Source organism: Sciurus carolinensis, chromosome 14, assembly GCF_902686445.1.
Source record: "Sciurus carolinensis chromosome 14, mSciCar1.2, whole genome shotgun sequence".
Classification (NCBI taxonomy): Eukaryota; Metazoa; Chordata; class Mammalia; order Rodentia; family Sciuridae; genus Sciurus; species Sciurus carolinensis.
The window spans coordinates 17,769,524-17,791,495 of record NC_062226.1 but is presented as its reverse complement, the minus strand read 5'-3'; the positions used below and the strand labels follow the sequence as shown (position 1 = coordinate 17,791,495).

Sequence of the window (21,972 nt, the reverse complement as noted above, 5' to 3'; positions counted from 1 at the left end):
ATGGCAATCTAGATTAATCCTCATAGTAAATCTCATCTTCATTTACAGATAAAGAAATGGGGAGAACGGTTAAACAAAGTTAAGACGTTGAGTTCTCAGAATTCGGTTTAAATCTTGGCTCTGACAGCACCTGGTGGCCTTGTTATTTAATCAACTTGACATCAGTTACTTTCTCTCAAAGAGTGGTTCTGAGGATTAAATGAGCTATGGAGGGGAAGTGCTTAGTTGTCACTAGTCAGCGGTGCTCAGTGATGTTACGTATTGTCTGTAGTTTTATCATTGTACAGGGTCACATAGCAAAGTCGAATTTCAAAACCAGGCACTCTTTTTTGTTCTTAAACTGTAGAGTATGGTCACCTTCAACAGCAGGAAACTGGCTCCAAGCTACCTTATGGATTGCAGGTCCTGGTCAGGCAGTAGGCCAGATCAGCCTTCACCTGGTAAGACTCCACCACCTGCCCCACTCCCCAAAGCCAGAGTTGGGTTTAGATTTCTGAGCAGCTTCAGTCTTCCGGACAGGAGCTGCAGTGTTTCCCCTTATCTCCTTCTGCTGTGGGCCTCCCACAGAGTAGGTAAAAACCTTTACAAGAGCAGTTTGTTGCTCAGATAATGTCTCTAGGAAAGGGTGTGTCACAGGCAGAAATACAGAGCCTGAGGCAGGGAGTTCGGGTTCTGGGCTTGTCTTCGCTTGTCCCATTTCCTAGATGGGAAAGCTGAGGTTCGGAGGGCCTTTCTGCGAGGCGCTGAGGCCTTCTTGAGGACTACCACCGGAATCTCAGTTTACAGAAGGGGCTGACATTGGGAGTCAGACACTGTGCTCTGACTTGGCTGCCGTCTCTCTGAAGGAACTCAGCAGCCCCCTTCCGCCCGGGGGTCTCCGTTTCTTCATCGGTCCAAAGGGTACAGGAAGCTAACTTAGACGACGTTAGGCACTCCGGTGATGGACAGACAGTCGCCCACCAACGCGCCACTGGGACCCGAGCGATCGGCCTTCTGGCCTACAAGCCCCAGCGTGCCTCGGGGCGGGGCGGGGCATCGTGACAGACAGTCAGCTCTGCGAATGGGCGCCCGACCAGGGGGCGTGCGGTGGCGCGTGCGCAGAGGGCAGCGGGCGGGTGGGCTGGCGGCGGTGGACGCGTCGGAACCGCGGGCGGTCAGGTAGGGGGCGGGAAGGAGGGCCGGGGACCAGGGAGCGCTGCCCGAGTCGCGGGCGGTGTCTGAGCGGCAGGGCGGGGACCTGCGCCCCAGTGGCAGGGTCTGGGGGACGGATCCGAGCGCAGGACGGGGTGGGGGTGGGGCCGCGAGGAGCAGGCTCGGGAGGGATTCGGGGCGAGAATCGCGGGAGATGCAGCTGGGGGAGGGGAGCGAGGGGCTCTGCGAAGACTCGCAGTCGCAGCGTCTCGGGAGGTATGAGGTAATGTGGGGGCCCCGAGGAGACACGGGTGCAGCATCTGGGTGAGGGGAGGGAGTCCGAGGCCCCGGAGGAATCTGGGTGCAGAATTTTAGAAATGTGAAGGAATTGGGGAGCCTTGATGAGGTTCGGGGGAATCTAGGGGCGCTAGGCGTTTGGTGGGGGCAAGGTCTGAGATCAGAGGAAACAGGGTCTAGGGCGATCCTTGCTAAAGAGAAAGGAATTTCCGGAGTGGGGTCTGGGAGAGATTGAGGGGCGAGTTCCTAGGGGAATCAGCGGGAAGCAGGGGCTGTGGTGTTAGCAGAGAGGGAGACCTGGCTGAGGTCTGAAAGCAGCACGTGAGGCGGGGAGAGTGAAAGGAGGAGGAGTATGGCTTGAGGGCTGCACTGTTCCTCATGGAGATGAGCACCCAGATGGAAGGAGGGCAGACATTTGAGGTGCAGGATTGGGTGGTGAGCTGAGATGAAAGATTGAAGACTGCAGAGATTTGGAAACAGGGTTTAAAGAATATGTCAAAGGGATTTGGGGGCACATGAATGAGTAATCCCTGAGGTTGCAATGTACAGTGCAAAAGGTTGAAATTCTCTTCGGTGAGTTGGGAACAGGATTTGGAGAGGATTGAGTGCTGGGGTGGGGATGTCATAACTGGGCTATAGAATTAAAGGCCCCTGGGGAGATTTGTGGGTTGGTGTCTTAGGCTACTAAAGGAATTATTCTGAAGTCTCTTCATGGGAAGTGGTGTTCTGGGTACCCAAGGACCTAAAAGTAACCTGTGAAACTATATATGAGTGTGTAGCACAGTTCAGGGCTTCAGAAATAAAGTCAAAAGTCTTCAGAGATCCTGAAGGAGTGTGACATTTCCTGTGGGGGGCAGAATCTTCCCTCACTTATGAACTAGAGCCCTTTTATCTGGAGATAGGCGTGGTACCACGATTAACTCCATCTGTCCATCCCACTGTCTCCACTGCCTGCTGAAGTGTTAGACTTTGGGGAAGAAGAGTGGTTAAGGGTGAGGGGTGAAGCAGGGAAACTTCAAGGTCATCACCTAACTTTCCCTTTCCCTATACCCCCAAGCTCTTATAGATGTATAAGATCTCCAGGGGAATGAGTGGAACATTATCTCAACCTATTAATCCCATAAGGTCTGTTCTAGCTTAAAAAGGCAGTGGCTCTGTGAATGAGGTTTTTGGGCTGGGAGAGAAACAAAAAAAGGGAAAATCATATGTATTTAGCATTTAGCCCTATGCCGTGTTCTAGAGCAGTGGTTTTTAAAATTTATTTTTATTGCTGCATTAATAAAGCAGTGATTTTTAAACAGGGTGATTTGGTTCCTCAGAGTCAATATATGCAAATGTTTTTAGTCATCATAGTGGGGTGGGGATACTGTTGACCTCTGATGGTAGACACCAGGAATACTGTTAAACATAATGCATGAAACAGCCTCCACAAAGCAAGCATGTGGCCCAAAATATCAATATTGCTGAAATTGAGGAACCTTGCTCTGAAGTCAAATATTATGGGTTCAACTCCTGACTCTATTTCTTACTGACTTGGTGGTTTCAGATGACTTAAAGAGTAAAGGAACTGAGAGGTTATTTATAAAATGGGGTTAATGACAGGATTTATGTCATAGGATTTTTGTGAGAATTTAGTGAGGTAAATCAGGGTTCCTAGTGTCTGGTACATAGTACTCCAAATTTAGTAATTTTTAGTTTTTGTATGTACTTTCTTGCTTAGTTTTCATAACAATCATTCTAAGTAGTCTCTACTCTACCCAGTTTTACATATGAGGAAACTAAGGCTTAGAAAGTGACTACTTCTCCAATTTCCATAGGTAGGAATAGCAGAGTTAAGCTTATTTCCAGATTCCTGTAACTCTACATTCCTTCTTTCCTGGGGCCTACTTAGTCTTATTTTCTCAGCCTATTCTCCTGTATTGAGAAGGAAGATTGCTCTGTTAGTATCACTGAATATTAGGTTAAACTCTAAAGGCGGGTATCCTGGACTTTGTTCTTGGTTTGCTGTTAGAGCAGGACCAGTGAATAGATAAAGGGAGATGCTTGAGGAGAGCAAGGAGAACGACTTTAAGGGACTATACTATGAGGTATGGAGGCCCTTGGCTTGAAAAACCACATAATAGCAGGGCCTCAGGCTGAAATCAGCCATACTCTGAAGGAGGGTAGCTGCTGTTCTGAATGATCTCTTTTGGGCTTCTTTCCTCTGGGAGAGAATAGTAGTAGCATTGGATCTGTAAGCTCCAAGACTAGCTCCAGCATTGTCAAAGCCAGTTTAGAAACAAAGCTGAACTGGATCCGAGGGCCAAGACTTAGCTGGAATAACCACACCCACCCCTAATGAAAATATGTAATGGGAATTGAGTCAGTCTTTGGAATCAGAAGCTAGAAGTCCAACTGCTTTGCTTCTTATTTTCTATGTGACCTTGGTCAAGCACTTGTCTTGTCAGCCTCAGTCTATTAAAAATATAAACAACTACATTTATTAAGTGCTGACTCTGTGCTTTATCTCAATAAATCCTGCCAGCAATCTTGCTTTCAATCTAAGATGTTATTCCTTATTTGGTAGATTAGAAAACTAATAGGTTTAAATGACTTCTTAGGCTACATACAAGTGGCTAAGCAGAGATGCAAACTTGGTTTCGTCCCCTAAATTAGATTATACTAGTTTTATTAAAAGATCTTTTCCAACACTTGAGAGCCCTACACCTATGACTGGAGAGTGGTTGGAAGCAAAACTTTATAAGGCTGTGATTTTTTTGTTGTTGTTATTTTTTTTTTTTTTTTTCTGTTTTGTTTTTTGGTACCGGGGATTAAAGCCAGGGGTACAATGAGCCACATCCCCAGCCCTTTTTTAAATTTTGAGAGAGGGTCTTGCTAAATTGCCCAGGCTGGCCTTGAACTTGTGATTCTCCTGCTACAGCCTCCCCAGTCACTGGGTACAAGACTCTTGAAGTGGACCATTTTCCATACACACTGGTGTGATCCTCCTTCCATTTGTCTCTGGTAGAACAATCAGATTTAAGTCATTCCTAGATACATTTGCCAGCCTCTCAACCAGATTCTGCCCGGAGGTAATGGTAGTCTAGTCGTCCGGGGAAGTGTAGCACATCATTTTGAGTCACTGTGGTTTTATGGCTGGGAGTTTACAAAGGGCATTTGGGTCCCTGATCTCCTACTTTGAGATCTTGAACAGGTTACTTTTCTCAGAGCATTGTTTTCCTTATAAAGAGGAATAAATAACCCATTCTTAAACATATTTTTGAACATAAGAGTTATGTACAAAAGGTGCCTCAAACTCAATAGTTTTTTCATGAGAGATTGCAATTATAGAACAAAGGTGAAGCTGGAATGTTTGGTGTTTAGCCAGATTTGATAACCCTTCATGGTCTTTGTCAGTATCCCCCAAATTCCCATCACCTGTTGTACCTTTCCCAATATCTGCTTCTTGACCTTTAATCAAGTAAAACAAAACAAAACTCATTATTTAAATGAGCATGTTTCATCTGAAGAAAAAGGAACTAAAAAAGAGTTGGGTGGGTTAAGTTGAATTGGACCTTGTTGATTTTTCGCTTGTCTTGTATTTTGAGTCAGATTGGCAGCATAGGTATTACCCAAATATTTGTGGAAGATGCAAGAGACCTTTTTTTCCCTTTGCTCCTGGGGATTGAACCTGAACCTCTGACCTATACCCCAAGGCAACAACAGACACTCCCCCCCCCCCCCCCCCCCCCCCCCCGCAAACCCTATTGTTGATTTAACCTGCCCTTGACTTGTTTAGCTGAAGTTTCCTTTTCCACAAACACATTTTAAAAATACTCTGGGGTGTTACTTATGTGTCCCACACTGGTCCAACTTTGGGGGACTGCCTGTGTCTCATTATAAGCCCCTAGTTTTCAGTTTATTTTATCTGTTTCCAGGTGCCTTGAATGCCCTGAGTAATCTAAATCTTATCAGAATCTTCTTCCACACATAGAATTAGGTGAATATCAGGTGGTAACTGTAGTCTTGCTACTATGTGACCTTTGTGGCATGGAGATTATTATGTGATTAGCAGTCTGTTAAAATGCATGAGGAATAAATACAATTTAGAAAGATGACATAAAAGGAAATGTGAGAAACTGAAAAAAAAAAAAGAAAAAACAAAAAACCCAAACCAGGGGTAGTGCGTCAATAGTATATATTTTGTCTTGTGAAAGGAAATGTAGTATTTTACACGTTGTCTAGTTTTTGGGTAAAAACTCTGTGTCTGTTTCTTTTTTAAAAAAGTATTTCCAATGCCTTTCACAGTCTGGATTCATATTAGGTGCTCCGTAAAAATTTGTTTAATGTATTAATTAAGGGTCTCCAGTTTTGCATGGTCTAAGCCCCCAAGAGGCTGATATGTATGTAGGGTACAGAGACCTCTAGACACTCAATGATAGACATTCAAGCATTGGATGAATAATTGAAACCTTGGGTCATCTGACTTTTGATTATAAGATCAAGAAAAACAGTCTCTAAGAAGGCTCAGAATTTTATTATTTAAATCATGTATCTGATGCCTTAGGTACAGTCTGCGTGTTGAAAAAGGCCTATTCATTGCTTCTTGTAGGCTGGGTGGTGGTGGTGGCAGGCAGTTGCTGTTGTTGCTGTTGCCACTGCTGCTAATAACAATAAAAGCTATTTTTTGCACAGTTAATTGTATGCCTAGCTTAGTACTGTAACTAAGTGCTTTACGCACATAAATCTCATGGTAATTTTTATGGATAACCTCGTGAGTAACGTATTGTTCTAAGGCCCCTTTTCATAGTTAAAAAACAGAATGAGAGAACTTAAATAACTGGCCCTAGTCTCCCCAGTAAGTGTTACAGCTGGGATTCCAAACCAGATTTTTGAGCCCACTTCCTTAATCTGTAATAATGCTTATTTCTAGCTCCTCCTTTTTAGTACTAGTTCTACCCTATGATGTTGAGTTATTCATTTCCTTCTCCTGGTCTCCGTTTCCTCATTTATGTTACTATTTGAGATCACTACTAATTCTAGGATTTCCTATTTAGTCTCTGCGAGGAGGAACTGAAACAGTTTATTGTTGGTCAAAAGAAGTTGTGAATTCACTTACTCATTACTACCTAGTCAGGATATCTAGTATTCTCAATCAAATCCCTTCAAAGCTGACCAGTCCTTTTATTCATCTTTATGTGTCTTTACATTCCATGAAAGGTTCTTCATCCTTTCAGAATTCTTTGTTAATACTAGTACTGGTTGCTATTGTTAATGCTGTTTTGATTGTTATTAAATTTGTGGTAAATAGCATTCTTACATTGCGTACCTACCAGTATCAGGCTAAGTACTTCATATGCAGTATTCCTAGTCACCACAGGAATCTTTTTATAAACTAAGAAAACAGGCCTAGAGGAGGATAAATAACTTGCCACTGTCCCACAACTTGTAAATGACAGCACTAAGATGTTATCCCAGTTCTGTCTGACCTCAGGGTTTATGTTTTGTTTTGTTTTTTCTTTTCTTTTTTTGTTTTGTTCTGTTTACTTTTTGCTTTTTCTACTTCATGGACTGATGAAAACCTAGTGGTGCCAAATGATATTAGACTAGGCTGGGATGTAATTATAGAATTTTCCTGAGTCTTTAGGTAGCCAGAGCAGACACAGCTTAAGGAGCCGAAGAGATGTGCTAATAAAAGTGTGAGATATACAACGTAAATCATTACATCAAGAGGGTAAAGGGAGGGAATGAGCGGAGGTCATATGAGGTGACAGGTTAAGACTTTGTAAGGTTGTGCAAAGTGTCTATGAGGAAATGTGTTTAGGGGATTATGAAAGCAGGCAAGATCATAAATAGCATGTTGGGGTTTCATTCTGGTTGGTCACATGTTTTATAGCTGGCAAAAAATGGGCAGCATACTTCAGGATTTGAGATAATTCCTTCTCTACTCTTTTCAGGGAAACCGAAGTCAAATTGAGCTTCCACATAGTCTTTCTCACTTTTAGTAGTGATGACCAGGTGTGTCCATCTGGAGGAATGAGACTGTATGTGCCTGTTTCTGAGTTCCATTTCAGACTGAGAACCTTCTGAAAGTTGTGTTTCCAGATCACAAATAGGAACAGCAGTCCAGGCTTTTCCGCATCTACGACTCTCCATACCTGATGATACAGTGATGGGAACTTGTGTTTTCCTGGAAAAGCATGGCGACTTCAGGGCAGCCATTCTGACATCCTTAGAGAACCTGGGGGTGGGGTGGGTTGCTGTAGATGGTTTAGATCATGACTTAGATTTTTGAAGGTAATGGCTCTGGTAGGGAAGCAGAAAGCTTTTTAATTGAAGGAGGTGGTATGCTATTCCAGAAAGCTGGGGAAAGAATTTGCTGGTACTTTTATAAGCTGGCAGACTTGTTTAATTAGCTGATCTGCAGTGCCATCTCTGGGAAGAACAGATGTCCCTGCACATTGTAAGGTAACATGCTCTGGATCCAAACACCAAATGTTGCCTTCAGTCTGTTGTCCCAGATGACAGAAGAGAGAACGAAGCTATCAGTTTAGCATTGAGATAGTTTGTATGGGTCCTGATTTGAGGTTTCTGTCCATATTTGTATATTATTGCCCCCAGACCCAAAGCATTTAAAAATTAGGTCTTCACAGATTCGGACATCCACATACAGCCTCTTGCACTCATGATATGTGGTTATTTGTCTTTTTGTTGAGACATGGATATGAGTTGTAATAAGTTGTAAGGCTGATGTATTGCAGTGGGTCACTCAGCTAATAAATCAATCTAACCTACCCTTTAGCAGCTGAGTCTCATACCTGTATTATTGTTCCTTCTTTCTTAGGGAGAAAATTATGTTATAAGGCAACATTTCCCAGAGCACAGTCTAGAGAACACTTGTTAGTAAGTGTTATATGACCATTAAAAAAAAAAAAAAAAAAAAAAACGCCTGGAAGTAATGTTGTGTTAAACACAAAAGTAAACATATCTACTCTGTAAGGTTCCACCATGTTTAAGCTGTGTGACCTTGAGCCTATTTTTCTGAACTTTAACTTTCTTCTCTATAAAATAGAATAATAAAAATATTACCTGCTTCATACTGTGATTATGAGGATTAAATGAGATTAAGCATATGAAACTCCTGACATGGTATCTAGCAAATAGTAGGCACCAGATGAATTCTCTTATAGTAATAGGAATATCAAGGAAGTAGGATCAACTTTAGATAAATTGTGTGTCTCCTGTTCTTTGTCAGATTGCATTCCAAAGCTAAATTAAATATGATGGAAATTTGTTGTAATCTCTCTCTCTACATTGACCTCCCTTCTATGTGCCTGGACAAAGTTGATGATGTGGACAAAGACTGCCTCAGCTGGCTTCACTGTCCTTAAATTAAGCTAACTTGGCGGAAGTCATCGCTGCCTCTTCCTCCCCCTCTCCTCCCTCAACAGTTGACCATCTGCATGTCACAAGACTGCACAGGTGCAGCTGTAGGATTTGCATTTGAGAAAGGCTGTGTTTATCCACGTGCCTCACCTTGCTGGATATATTCATTCTAATTTTGGGTGGAAGTTGGCAGTGGTATAAGGCTGCAGTTCATGAGATTTCTAGACGTCTACTTCGTGAGCATATGTAATATCAAGGAAGGTGGGAATGTTCTTAATATGTACTGGGTAAAGCACTGGGCATTCCAAACTAGAAATAATCTGTCTTGGTAAGGAACTACTATTTTTTAAAATCATCTAGGCTTGAATATTTAGCCATCTGAGCTCTTTACCCCCCTCCCACCATAACCTACTGGTTTTCAGATCTGCTATTATACTTCTAGAATAGTGCTCAAGTATATCTTCTCTCCATTTCTACCTGCTCCTTAGTTCAGACTCCCTATTACCTCACTCAGGTTATTTTGCTGTAGTTTCCACACTACTTTCTCTGATTTTTATTTCCCTCACTTCATTCCAGCTTTGAGCTTCATCATGCCCTTCAAAACAAATTTCAAAAGGCACACTTGAACTCTGAAGATCTTTTATAATTATTCTCCAGTTTGTTTTTCTAAACCTCTTATTCTGTTTCCCCCTATACTCTCCCATAACTTTACAAAAGAAAACTTTAAGTTTTGTTTAAGATTTTTCTGGTACAAAGCCAAATCTTATTGTTGCATGTACTACATATATTACTTTTATTCCTTACATTAACTCTCTAGTATTACATTAACCCTGCAGTATTAGTTCTGTTTTATAGATGAGGAAAATAAAGCATAGAGAGGCTAAGTGGTCTCTATTCTCTTTCCAATACACAAAACTTCTTATATTCTCCCCAACTTTATAACTTTCCTAAAGGCTCTTTTGCCCTTTGCCTGCTACTCCTTTCTATCTCCACATTTCTATGCATTCTTCTGTGCTTGAATCAGGTGCCATTTACACTCTGAAAATTCTGTTTCCCTTCAAGTTAGAATGAATCCATCTTAACCACTGTCAAACTAAGTTATACATACCCTGAATAACTTAGTATCAAGTACAATACATGATACCTAGTCTGAGATGAGTGTATAGGTGAGTAGTTGGAGGAGAGATGAACGGGAGACATATATTTTCTGAACTGATGTTTTCTCTTTTTCTGGAAAATTCCTAGGCCCCCAAACATGACACAATACACTTTATGACATAATAAAAAGGCGTCCACGGTTTTTTGCTCAAGCAGTGTTCTTTGCCTAAAATACCTTGGTCTCTTGTTGACTCATTTCTTTCATGACATGTCTTAGGAATGGTATTGCTGGGCAGCCTTCCCCAGTTCCTTTAGGTAAATCCATCACTCCATGCACTACTACCATAGAATATTTTGTGAACCCTTCTATCATATATCCCTTTTATTGTACATTTTTTTTGTGCTTTTCTTCTAGTATAAATTATTATGAATTGTAAACTTCACTTATGAAGTTAATCGCTAGCATTTATTACAAGTATATTACATGCCAGGTTCTGAGCTAAGGGTATCTTGTTTATCATGTTTTTTAATCCTTACAGTAACTACAAGGGATACAGCATTGTGGCCTGTGTTTTGCAGACGAGTGGTAGAGAAACTGCTTGGGGAGTTAGGTTACTTGCAGATTCTTGCCCACTGTGTGATGCTTTGGCTATTTTGTTTCCCTGTGTTGTCATCACCTGACACATGATAGGTCTTAATAAAATATTTATTAAATAAGTGAATGACTTATGGAGTGATTATGGCTACTCTCAAAATGTTTCTTAACTGAATTAATTTATATAGCAATGGAAAATGAATAATGGTTTCTTTTTCTCTTTAGTAGGAGTCGGATTTCGGGCATGAATGCTAAGCTGTTCAGTTCTGGGCTGTGCTAGCAGGACCATTTAAAGAAAGAGCAATGGCTTCAGCAGCAGCTTCTCACCTGAACTTGGATGCCCTCCGTGAAGTGCTGGAATGCCCCATCTGTATGGAATCCTTCACAGAAGAGCAGCTGCGACCCAAGCTCTTGCACTGTGGCCACACCATCTGCCGCCAGTGCCTGGAGAAGCTCCTGGCTAGTAGCATCAATGGGGTCCGCTGTCCCTTTTGCAGCAAGATCACCCGCATAACCAGCCTGACTCAGCTCACAGACAACCTGACAGTGCTGAAGATCATCGACACAGCTGGGCTCAGTGAGGCCGTGGGGCTGCTCATGTGCCGGTCCTGTGGGCGGCGGCTGCCCCGGCAGTTCTGCAGGAGCTGTAGTTTGGTGTTGTGTGAGCCTTGCCGGGAGGCAGACCACCAACCTCCCAGCCATTGTACACTCCCCGTCAAAGAGGCAGCTGAGGAGCGGCGTCGGGACTTTGGAGAAAAGTTGACTCGTCTGCGGGAGCTCATGGGGGAGCTGCAGCGGCGGAAGGTAGCTTTGGAAGGTGTCTCCAAGGACCTTCAGGCCAGGTATAAAGCAGTCCTCCAAGAGTACGGGCATGAGGAGCGCAGGGTCCAGGATGAGTTGGCTCGTTCTCGGAAGTTCTTCACAGGCTCTTTGGCTGAAGTTGAGAAGTGCAATAGTCAAGTGGTAGAGGAGCAGAGTTACCTGCTTAACATTGCAGAGGTGCAGGCTGTGTCTCGCTGTGACTACTTTCTGGCCAAGATCAAGCAGGCCGATGTAGCCCTACTGGAGGAGACAGCTGATGAGGAGGAGCCAGAGCTCACTGCCAGCTTGCCCCGGGAGCTCACCCTGCAAGATGTGGAGCTCCTTAAGGTAGGTCATGTGGGCCCCCTCCAAATTGGGCAAGCTGTAAAGAAGCCCCGGACAGTTAACATGGAAGATTCCTGGGCCATGGAGGCTGCAGCCTCTGCTGCCTCTACCTCTGTCACATTTAGAGAGATGGACATGAGCCCTGAAGAAGTGGTTGCAAGCCCCAGGGCCTCACCTGCTAAACAGCGGGGTTCTGAGGCAGCCACTAATATCCAACAGTGCCTCTTTCTCAAGAAGATGGGGGCCAAAGGCAGCACTCCAGGCATGTTCAATCTTCCGGTCAGCCTCTACGTGACCAGTCAAGGTGAGGTGCTCGTTGCTGATCGTGGCAACTACCGTATACAAGTCTTCACTCGCAAAGGTTTTTTGAAAGAGATACGCCGCAGCCCCAGTGGCATTGATAGCTTTGTGCTAAGCTTCCTTGGGGCTGATTTGCCCAATCTCACTCCTCTCTCTGTGGCCATGAACTGCCATGGTCTCATTGGTGTGACTGACAGCTATGACAACTCCCTCAAAGTATATACCTTGGATGGCCACTGCGTGGCCTGTCACAGGAGCCAGCTGAGCAAACCATGGGGCATCACAGCCTTGCCATCTGGCCAGTTCGTGGTAACGGATGTGGAAGGTGGAAAGCTTTGGTGTTTTACTGTTGACCGAGGAGCAGGAGTGGTCAAATACAGCTGCCTCTGCAGTGCTGTGAGGCCCAAGTTTGTCACCTGTGACGCTGAAGGCACCGTCTACTTCACCCAGGGCTTGGGCCTCAATCTGGAAAATAGGCAGAATGAGCACCACTTGGAGGGTGGTTTCTCCATTGGTTCGGTGGGCCCTGATGGGCAGCTGGGTCGCCAGATTAGCCACTTCTTCTCGGAGAACGAGGATTTCCGCTGCATCGCTGGCATGTGTGTGGATGCCCGTGGTGACCTCATTGTGGCTGACAGCAGTCGCAAGGAAATTCTCCATTTTCCTAAGGGTGGGGGCTATAGTGTCCTTATTCGAGAAGGGCTCACTTGTCCAGTGGGCATTGCCCTCACTCCTAAGGGACAATTATTGGTCTTGGACTGTTGGGATCATTGCATCAAGATCTACAGCTACCATCTGAGAAGATATTCCACCCCTTAGAGGATGAGAAATGCCAGTTTATTCTGCTTCCAGCCAACCTTCCTTCCCTTAGTCCTTGGTTGTTGGCAGTCTTATAGAGTAGACTTGGCCTATGTCCTGATTCCAGCTGGGTTGTTCTAGCATTTTAGAATCTGTTTTTTAGTGTTTGTTATTCCCCTCTCCACCCACTATCCTACCCTTACCTGAATTTAGAGCTTTAACAGACGCATTACCCCAAATAGAACACATGATGGTGTTAGCTGATATTTGATTAGAAATTAGGCATTTTTAAGTACCAAGAACCACTTTAGGCTTCTGGCCCCTGTATTTGAAATTTGCCCCATGTTGAATCCTTGTTGATTTCTTTGGGTTCGATGTTCTTCCCTGATCCATTGTTTCCTTCCTATTATAATGTGCTTTATCTGTGATACTTCCTCTTCAACTCTGGTTGCATTCTGGGTGCATGCTCCAGTGGGATCTGCCCCACATTTCAGTGACATTTCAGACATTGCATCCCTGTAGCATGGTGTTCCTGGTTTGATCACCTTCATCAGTGTGAAAGCATATTCATTAAGTGCCACCAAGGGAGAGGTACACAATCCCTTAGAGAAGCAGTACCTTTTGGCTGGGGAATTTGTGTTGTCTCAGATTGGTCTCCATTGCAGATGTGCCAGAGAATGGATTGACCCTAGTTGGTGTTGAAGACTTCAGCCTGGGAATTGCTTGCCTTTTAAAGAGGCTAGCAATAGTAAACATAGTAAGATAGGAATAAGCAAACCGAAATGCTAATGTAGTCAGCAAACTTAATAGCCTTTGGGGCTTACCAATTTTTTTCTCTTTCTACTGAACTGTGCTGAGTTGTATGAGAAACTACAACACAGGCCAGGGCCAACAAAACAGGGAGGTGGACACATCCGTCTTCATTATGAAAACAAACAACAGAACTGTTGGGTGGTTACTCTGTATTTTTCTCCAGTGAGTGTATACTGTTTGACTTCAGGATTTATTTTCATTCTTCTATCAGGCATTAAATGATAACTTTCTTCATCACCGTTGTTCATGTCTCTTAATTAAATATGAGATTCGGGTGCAAGGAGAGGGATAACTTGTGCTATGCTGCTTTGACAGTTCTTTGAGAGCACAGGGATCTACCCAGGTCAAAATTCAGCCAAAAGCACCATTATATAAAGATAATCCAAATCTCACTTCCCCATACACAGGAACTGACTTCCAAGGTTTGTAGTCACCAACACCCTATTCAGAACCGAGCCTCCATCTTGTTTCTTTCCATTTCAGCTCAAGAACGAAAGTCTTGTGCCTTTAAGATGACTAAGGGGGAGAGAATTTGTGATGGGATTCCACAGGTTTTACTATGAGCAATACATCTTGTTCTTTTAGGTGCAGGGGTGACGACAAGTCAAAGAGCCTGTCCCTTGCTTTCACATAACAAGTTTTCTAAACTCGGCTACTTTAAAGTATTTTTTGGTACCCCCCACCTCCATCTTGTTCCCACTTTGACTTCTGCTGTGATAACTGCCAAAGGATAGGTAAAATGTTGTTGAACTAGTTTGTATTATTTTTCACCTGGAGAAAGCCCCATGTACTGATGATGAAATTGCATCCAGTTTTCAAAGATTGTGTAATTAAGAGGAAATTGATTCAATTAAAGGTGCATCACAAATGACTATTAGTTATTAGAGCCATTTTATCTGTGGTGGCACCCAGCAGCAGGAGCTCTGTCTTTGCTGTCAGTGGGGGACTTGCTGAGGCAATAACACTGGTGAGGCCTTTGCCACGTGGTTTGGAGTAGAAAAATGCATATAATGTTGTGGGCTGGCTTGAGGTAAACAAGACCAGGCATACTCCAGCTGCCTGTGCCTTTGGAAAGAAGTGCTGTCACTGACGGCATTCGTCATCTAGATGGAGTCCTAGCTCTAAACCACAGTGATGCCTTGGCCCTCAAGTAAAGTGGGTATCTGCTGGTTCAGAGTGTGCTCTGAAAGTTTTCGTTTCTTTTTCTTTGATGTGAATATTTTAGACTGTGCATAGTACAGTCAATTGTTAATTATCTGCCATGTCGATTAAATTGCAGAGTATGCTCTAAGAAACTGTTTTCTCAATTAGAGAAGTTATAGTTTTTGTTTTTTAATGCAGTAATACCAAATAAAGTCTTACATGCAAGTCTGTCTGTTAAATAGATCCAAGAGCAGCTGCTATGGTTGAAGCAGGTTTGTGGGACTGGAGAACTGACTACTTTCTCCTCTGCCCATCACACCTGTGCTACTATTGCAAAACTCTTGGGACACTGCAGAATACTTTCTGAAAACGATGGAACTACAGCAATGCTAATGTTCAGTTCCATCTTATTGGCCATGTGGCCTTGGACAAGTCACTTAACTTTTCGTCTTCCAGAAAATGACAAAATGATTCTTGCCTCTGGGAAAGGTGTGAGATAACAGATGTGGAAATGCATGATTCCGTTCAATAAATGCTGGTTATCATTAATTTCTTCAACTGAGTTGCTCTAAATAATGCCTGGTGGCCTGACGTGGTCCAGCCATGCCAAACAGTTCTTTCCTTCCTGCCTACCTTCTTGCTTTACAGCTTCTATGTGGCCACAAAAACTTTGTCCATCATTTCCTCCCCTACCCAGAAGCCTCCAAATAAATCTGCTTACCTGTTTCTTTCTACTAGCTGTTTCATGTTTCTAGCATTGTATAAATCACTGAGTTTCTATTATTTGTCTATATTTAATTAATAGATAATTAACATCTAATCTCTTGCTACCAGCACATAATATGGTGCCTTGTATATGGTATTCCTCAGTTGTTTAATTCATTCAGTTATCTGCCTGACTTGGTGACCTGTGTAAACTGAGGCTTCCTAGTGCAGCCCTTATGTTGAATAACAAGGCATTCTCAGAAAAGCCCTTTTAAAGGAGTATAAAATAGTGGCAAATAATTGCCTTAGGTTGGTTGACCCCCTTCTTGCCTGTGTCATTCTGAAAGATTAACACAGAATTTAAAATACAGGAGCATTGATTTGTTCAGTTTTTATTCAGTGCCTGCAGCAGCCCATGCACACTCATTTCTCATTGTTTTTCTTTCCTAAAATGATGAGAAATGATGTTGATATATTTACTTTTTCATAAATTATTCTACCATCTTTCTTGTCTAAAGTATTTGAACTCTAGTGTTCCGTTGCTCTGGATTTCTTCAAAAGCCAGGTGCACAGGCTGGGTCTGAGTGATTGCAAGGGTCAGTTGCAATGCAGTATGAGATAGTCTGCAGAGGGGCACTCCATTGTTCCAATCAAATAAACCTGGCTGAGTTTTACAGTGTTTCTGTGGTAAAGGCAAGTAATGCTTAAGTAGTTGTACTTCTTATCTAGTATTAATTAATGACCTCTTAAAAGTGGAGTGCTACCCAGCTCTGTAGGAGGGAAATAGAAAGCAGAGCGTGATGTGAGACTCAGATCTCTACCCTACATCTGAGTAGGATGCTGATTTACTCTCAGGACGTGCAGCCCCTCAAGGGATCTCAAAACAAATTACAGATATGAAACAGCAGATGCTTGGATGAATTTTACAAGCAGGGCAGTATGAGGTAGAAAGCTGTTTAGCAAAACATACATTCAGACTCCAGACCTGTGGCTTTATCTTGTCAATATCATTAATATTCATGGATCCCTGTCTTATGTGTGAGGTCAGTGAGGCAACTTTGAGACTGGCAATGTGTTCTAGTGGGGAGATCACTGAACCTGGGAGTTGGGCCTGTGTCTGAATCACAGCTAGCTGTGTGACCACCAGCCATCACCATGTCTCTGTGTAGCAATTTCCTATTTACAGAATAAGAATGTTGAACCAGATCACTAAAATTCCTTCTACCTCTATGATTTTAATTGTTTACCAATGTGAATTGTGGTTTTCACCCAATGTTTTTGCGTATTTGTTATGTTATTGTGTGTACATAGGTAGAAAAAAAAATAACTTGTACTTTGGAATCAACCCCACCTTGGTCCAGTTGCCTCTCTATCCAAGTATTGTGACTTTGTTTCACTTGCCAGGAGTTGTTACCTTGCTGAGCTAGTTTTCTCAACTGGTAAAGGAAATGATAGTTGACATTTTTATTTATTTATTTATTTAATTTGTCAGTATTGGGGGTTGAACCCAGGGTTGCTCTGCCACTGGCTACATTACCAGTCTGATTTTTGTTTGTTTGTTTCATTTTTGGGAATTTCTTTAAAATTTTGTTTTTAATTTTGAAAGAATCACACTAAGTTGGAGATGCTGACCTCAAACTTGGATCCTCCTGCCTCAGCTTCCCAAGTAGTTGGGATTAGTCATGTACCACTACACCTGCACAGTTTACATTTTAAAAGACTGAAGTTGTGAGAATTGAGAGAATATTGGTAGGACAGTATATATAAAATTATCTAATTTAAAAAATGTGATTTCAGTTGTAGGGGACAAAAGCTTCTAGCCTTTCATGGCAGTTTGCTACACATTCTTCAGGTAAATTCTGGGGGAGATCTCAGACCTTCCCCCAGTGGTGCCACAGCATGTTCAGCACTGTCTGGCTTAACTGAAAAACCTATTGGAGGAAGATTTGGATTGCTGAAGGGGCAAAGAGAAAGCTCATGCACAGCTATGTATCCTGCTAGGGAAACTACACATAAAACCTAAAGTCTCATTATTTGATTAAGCAATTAAGATAGTGTCTTGACTCTTATTGAGAGGTAAATGGAATCAGGATTTTTAAGAGAGTATATACAAATGCATATCTGTAAATATGTATACAGAAAAATTTATTTAAACCTAGAAACATGCATGTTTAGCTATTCCCATAGATGGACAACCTAAAAGGATTTTTCCTTTATGTTAACATTAATTCAAGTGATTATAAAAATAAGCCATGCTTCTTATTGTTAGGTAGAAGTAATAAAACATGTTGGTAAACACTTGAGCTTTAGAAGCTGGGGTTCCTGAATTGGTCCTACTTCCTCAACTTATTAACTCTGACCATCATGTCACTTAGATTTTCAGCCTCAGTTTCCTCATTGGTAATATAATCATGTTTCACACTTTACTGCACTATTGTAAAAAGATGATACAGAACACTTCGAAGGCTATAAGGCATTTTTGAGATCATAGTAAACAAAATGTGTCTGAAAGCCACTCTCGTTTTTGTGATAAAAGGAAACAAACCCAAAGGAAAACTATTTTGCAACTCAACTGAAATCCTGATAGAAAACATGAAGAATCTGGGTAAGTTAAATGCATGTATTTTCCTCTACGGGTAAAATTGAGATTTTCTGGTGATTTAACCAGTATTCTTGGTTATAACTATAATGGTATTGCATATTCACAGAAAAAAATACCTGAGGTTCTATTTTTTACTTATTAAACACATATAAGACACCTGTTTATTATTAGCAGGGCTTATATGAGTAATGGATGGAAAGATGAATCAGCCATGAATCTTTCAAGTCAGATAGCTTGTGGTCTGGCTGCAGAGATAAGATATGTAAACAAATAATACACTGAAGAATAAGGTAAGTGGTGCAAGATAAAAGGGGCATGCCAAGTGTTTGAGTAAAGACTATTTCTAGCTGAGATGATCTGGTTGCTCCAAGCCCTCGAAAGTAAGGAGAACACCATGCACCAAGGTGCAAGATTAGAGGGAAGAGTAAGAAATGGGTGCCCTAAGTTAAAACCATGCCAGTGAGGAATAACACCCAAAGGTCTAATGTCCATGACCTTTCCTTTAAGTAATAATTCAAGTGGTTCTTTTTCCCTCCCCTAGGCCATGTCATTCCTGTTAGTAACCACAACCTGGTGAGACTTTATTCTTACAAAGAATGGTAGGGTATGGATCAGATTCTCCTAGTCCTAGAGATAGAGGGTAAAAGTGCAGTTTGAAAATGCATCCTTTCCTCAATTTCTAATATATCCAAATAGTAGGAACCACTGATTGGCACTGTCTCATAAGTCAATTTTCTGCCTTTTAAAAAATACCTAAATGAACTAGGTGCGGTGGTGCACACCTGTAATTCCAGCTTGGGAGGCCGAGACAGAAGAATCTTAAGTTGAAAGCCAGTCTTGGCAATTTAACAAGACCCAGCCTCAAAAAAAAAAAAAAAAAAAAAAAAAAGCTCAGTGGTAGAGATGCCCTGGGTATAATTCCCAATACTGTAATAATAATGATAAAATTAAAATCCTAAAATATCAAATTGTTTCCCCTCAAAAGTCTAAATTAATCTTGCAATCTCTTTATTAGAGAGCATGACTCATTTTTTGATGCTTGCTGATAGTTTTAATGCCATTTCTTTTTCTACTTGTCTGGACATGCTGGTATGAAGTGCCTCCACCTTTGGTACTAGCTGGAAGTTTGGAGCATCTAAGTCACAGCCCAGCCCTACCTCCAACCACCAAATAGCCAAGCTGGTTCACTTGACCTGCTTAAGCCATTTTTGAACCAGTATGTCATGTGAATAATAAACCTTTTCTTAACCTATTTAATGTGAGAGTAGCATTATTGGTCTCCACAGTTGAATGATGCTTTGAGGGGGGCCACCTCTTTTCTGTAGGATGACACATCAGGGGCTCTAGGAGATCACTACTACTCCTGGAGGGCTATTTTTCTTTGATTTGCTAACTAGTTCTGTTCTTGGCTTACTTTTTTTTTTCTTCCTCTCCTCTGGCAAACGTGCTGTGAGCTCTTCTGGTTTGCTGCATTTGCTGAACCCTACAGATTCTCTATTATAGATATGCTTGGCTAAGTCGAAAGTTTTGATAATTGGCATTTAAAGAAAGGAGAAAAGAAGCCCTGAGTCGTGTGTCTTGGTTGAGGCCTGTGTATCAGATTGAATCTGTGACTGGATTCTAGCATAAGCTCTGAGTGACACCAGGCTCAGAGGAATGACTGAGCCTATGGGTTTTGGTTGTTTGTCCCAATCAGCTATTACCCATTCTGCAGGACATTAATGAGGACTACTGATGCCCTGGTGACTCATGTGGAAGAAGGTTATGTGGAGTGCTCTGGTCCACACTCTTAAAAGCAGATGGCTCACCAGGACTTTACAAAATGTCTTTGTTGCTGCTACTCTTTATGCCACTGTGGTCATATAAAGGTCCTGATCCTTAGGGTTATAGGAAAAAAGCAGAGGCAAGGTGTTAATCCAAACCTGTCTTAAGCCACATAAAGCAACTGTTACCATGGGAGGAGACCCTAATCCTGATGATACTGATCTGCGACTAGAGGAAGAAACATGTATGAACAGAATAGAGAGGATGAACATACATCCCAAACTATACATAGTAATTACCAAAAATAAAAAAAATGCTTTGATATGTGGGGAAGAGGCAAAACAACAACTGAACCAGGTCCAAAAAGACTCAATTGGAAACCCCAAACTTACTTTATACTTAGATAGCAACAACAAAGACAAAAGTTTGATAATTGGCTTTTGCACCTCTACTACCTGAGTTCTGAATTAGCCTTTAACATCTGCTGATTCTTGCCAGTTGTCAAACCTCTGTGGCCTTAATGCTGAGGTTCAAATTACAGTTACACTTGGAAATTTGAACTAAGTAGCCCTATAATCTTAAGGAGTTACTGAGGACAGTTCAGGACATGTAAGGAAGACATATGTATGCCTCATCTTAATCACTGGTTCTATTGCCTGGCCTAAATTCCCCACAATCATAGCCCCCATTACACTAAAATATCCCATAGTGGGAATGGATGTTTTGACCCAAGGAGTAATAAATTAAAGTTGAATTAAATCTTTGGCACTAAACAATTGTCTTGCTAAAATGGAACTACATGGACCTTTTCTTCTTCCACTAGTTAAAATAGTTAATATGGACTGGTTTAAATTAAAACAAGGCCTTCAAGGCTTGAATCCCATATTCCAGATCTACTTACAAAAGAATTATTATCTCCACCGCTTTGCAAATTAATAGCTTAATTTAGCCTATTCTTAAACCCAGAAATAAAGAATGGCGCCTCAGTGGATTGCTGCAATCTTAATGCTGAGGTCCTACCTAATATGTTATTTAGCTGAGTGCTATTCTACCCCTGACACTCAAGAAATAGCATCCCCAGTGTTAAAATAAGTCCAGTATCTTGTAGGCCTTTGGGGGTTCTAGAGACAACATATTCCTCATTTATAAAATTCACTTAAGCCCATATATACTGTTACAAATTGGCTTACCTTGATTGGGGTCCTGTGCAACCAAAGGCTCATACTAAAGACTTTTACAATCTCCTCTCATACATCCTGAAGTCTCAGGACCACACTTGATGGCTGTAAGTTGTCAATGGACATCTGGTGCAAGAAACTCCTTCCTTAGCCACGGGCTATAATGATACTGAACTGCAACTGATGGCTGCATACTGGGCTCTCCTGGAAATAGGTTGGTTGTCAGGCTCAGGTCTCCTCCATACCCAGCTGCTCCTTTTGCCTTGGATCATGGAAACCACAACCAGGAAGTTTAGTATAGCCACTGAAGCCTCTTTACTACACCACAGAGCCAAACTCAACATATCCTATCTGTAGTAGAGAGTCCCCCACCACTTCCAGTCTTTGCTAGGTGCCATGATACTGGTGAAAGCTGCTCCCTTTCCCAGACCAATTGGATACCTGGGGCGGTTCTGGAGATCAATCGAGTTAACAGCAAAGGGAGCTCATACACTTCATAGATGGCATCGCTGCCATCATATGTGTTGGAGTTTGCTAGAAAGCTGCTGATGTTTAGCCCTTAATTGCAATGTCCCTGGTAATGGGCCAAGACCCAAGAGTCTACACAACTAGCCAAACTTCATATGGTCCTTTTAGCAATGGATGCCCTGGCCAACAATCAGCCCCATCTGCACAATTCTATTGACTCTTGAACCATTGCCAACGATCTGCTCAGTTCCTCCTGCCAATGGCAGCAAAAATAGTTCCCTAATCCAAGATTGTCTCTTTTCCTCAAAAATACCTAAAATATAAATCAAGGTCAGCTCCAAACATACCAAATCCACACTAAGACATTTCTTATCCCCTTCACTGTTTCAGACACTCCTAATGGTGAGCAAGGCACTCATTTCACTTCTCCAAACATATAGTGGTGAGCTTTTGTAAAGACCCTTGATGGAGCTTTCACCTCCCTTAGCAGTCTTGGGCTTCTGGGCCTCATAGACAGTTCCAATGGCTTCCTTGAATAAGCTCAAGTTGGAATAGATGAAACATGGCAC

The 21,972-nt window shown here is 42.2% G+C and overlaps 2 protein-coding genes across 10 annotated transcripts in view; one reads left to right on the top strand and one right to left on the bottom strand.

The window, feature by feature from the left end:
* Nucleotides 1–21,972, bottom strand: part of Astn2 (astrotactin 2) — an 851,054-nt gene that overhangs the window by 197,565 nt on the left and 631,517 nt on the right. The window lies entirely within an intron of this gene.
* Trim32 (tripartite motif containing 32) lies at nucleotides 1,104–13,786 on the top strand. 4 transcript variants are annotated; one of them, XM_047524423.1, is made up of 2 exons: nucleotides 1,104–1,158; nucleotides 10,712–13,786. In XM_047524423.1, exon 2 carries the CDS (start codon nucleotides 10,790–10,792, stop codon nucleotides 12,749–12,751), a length of 1,962 nt encoding a protein of 653 aa, XP_047380379.1. In that variant the 5' UTR covers nucleotides 1,104–1,158; nucleotides 10,712–10,789; the 3' UTR covers nucleotides 12,752–13,786. The 4 variants fall into 4 exon arrangements, with proteins under 4 accessions (XP_047380379.1, XP_047380380.1, XP_047380381.1 ...); XM_047524424.1 differs by having other exon boundaries at nucleotides 1,109–1,158; nucleotides 10,715–13,786; XM_047524425.1 differs by lacking the exon at nucleotides 1,104–1,158 and adding an exon at nucleotides 1,336–1,414.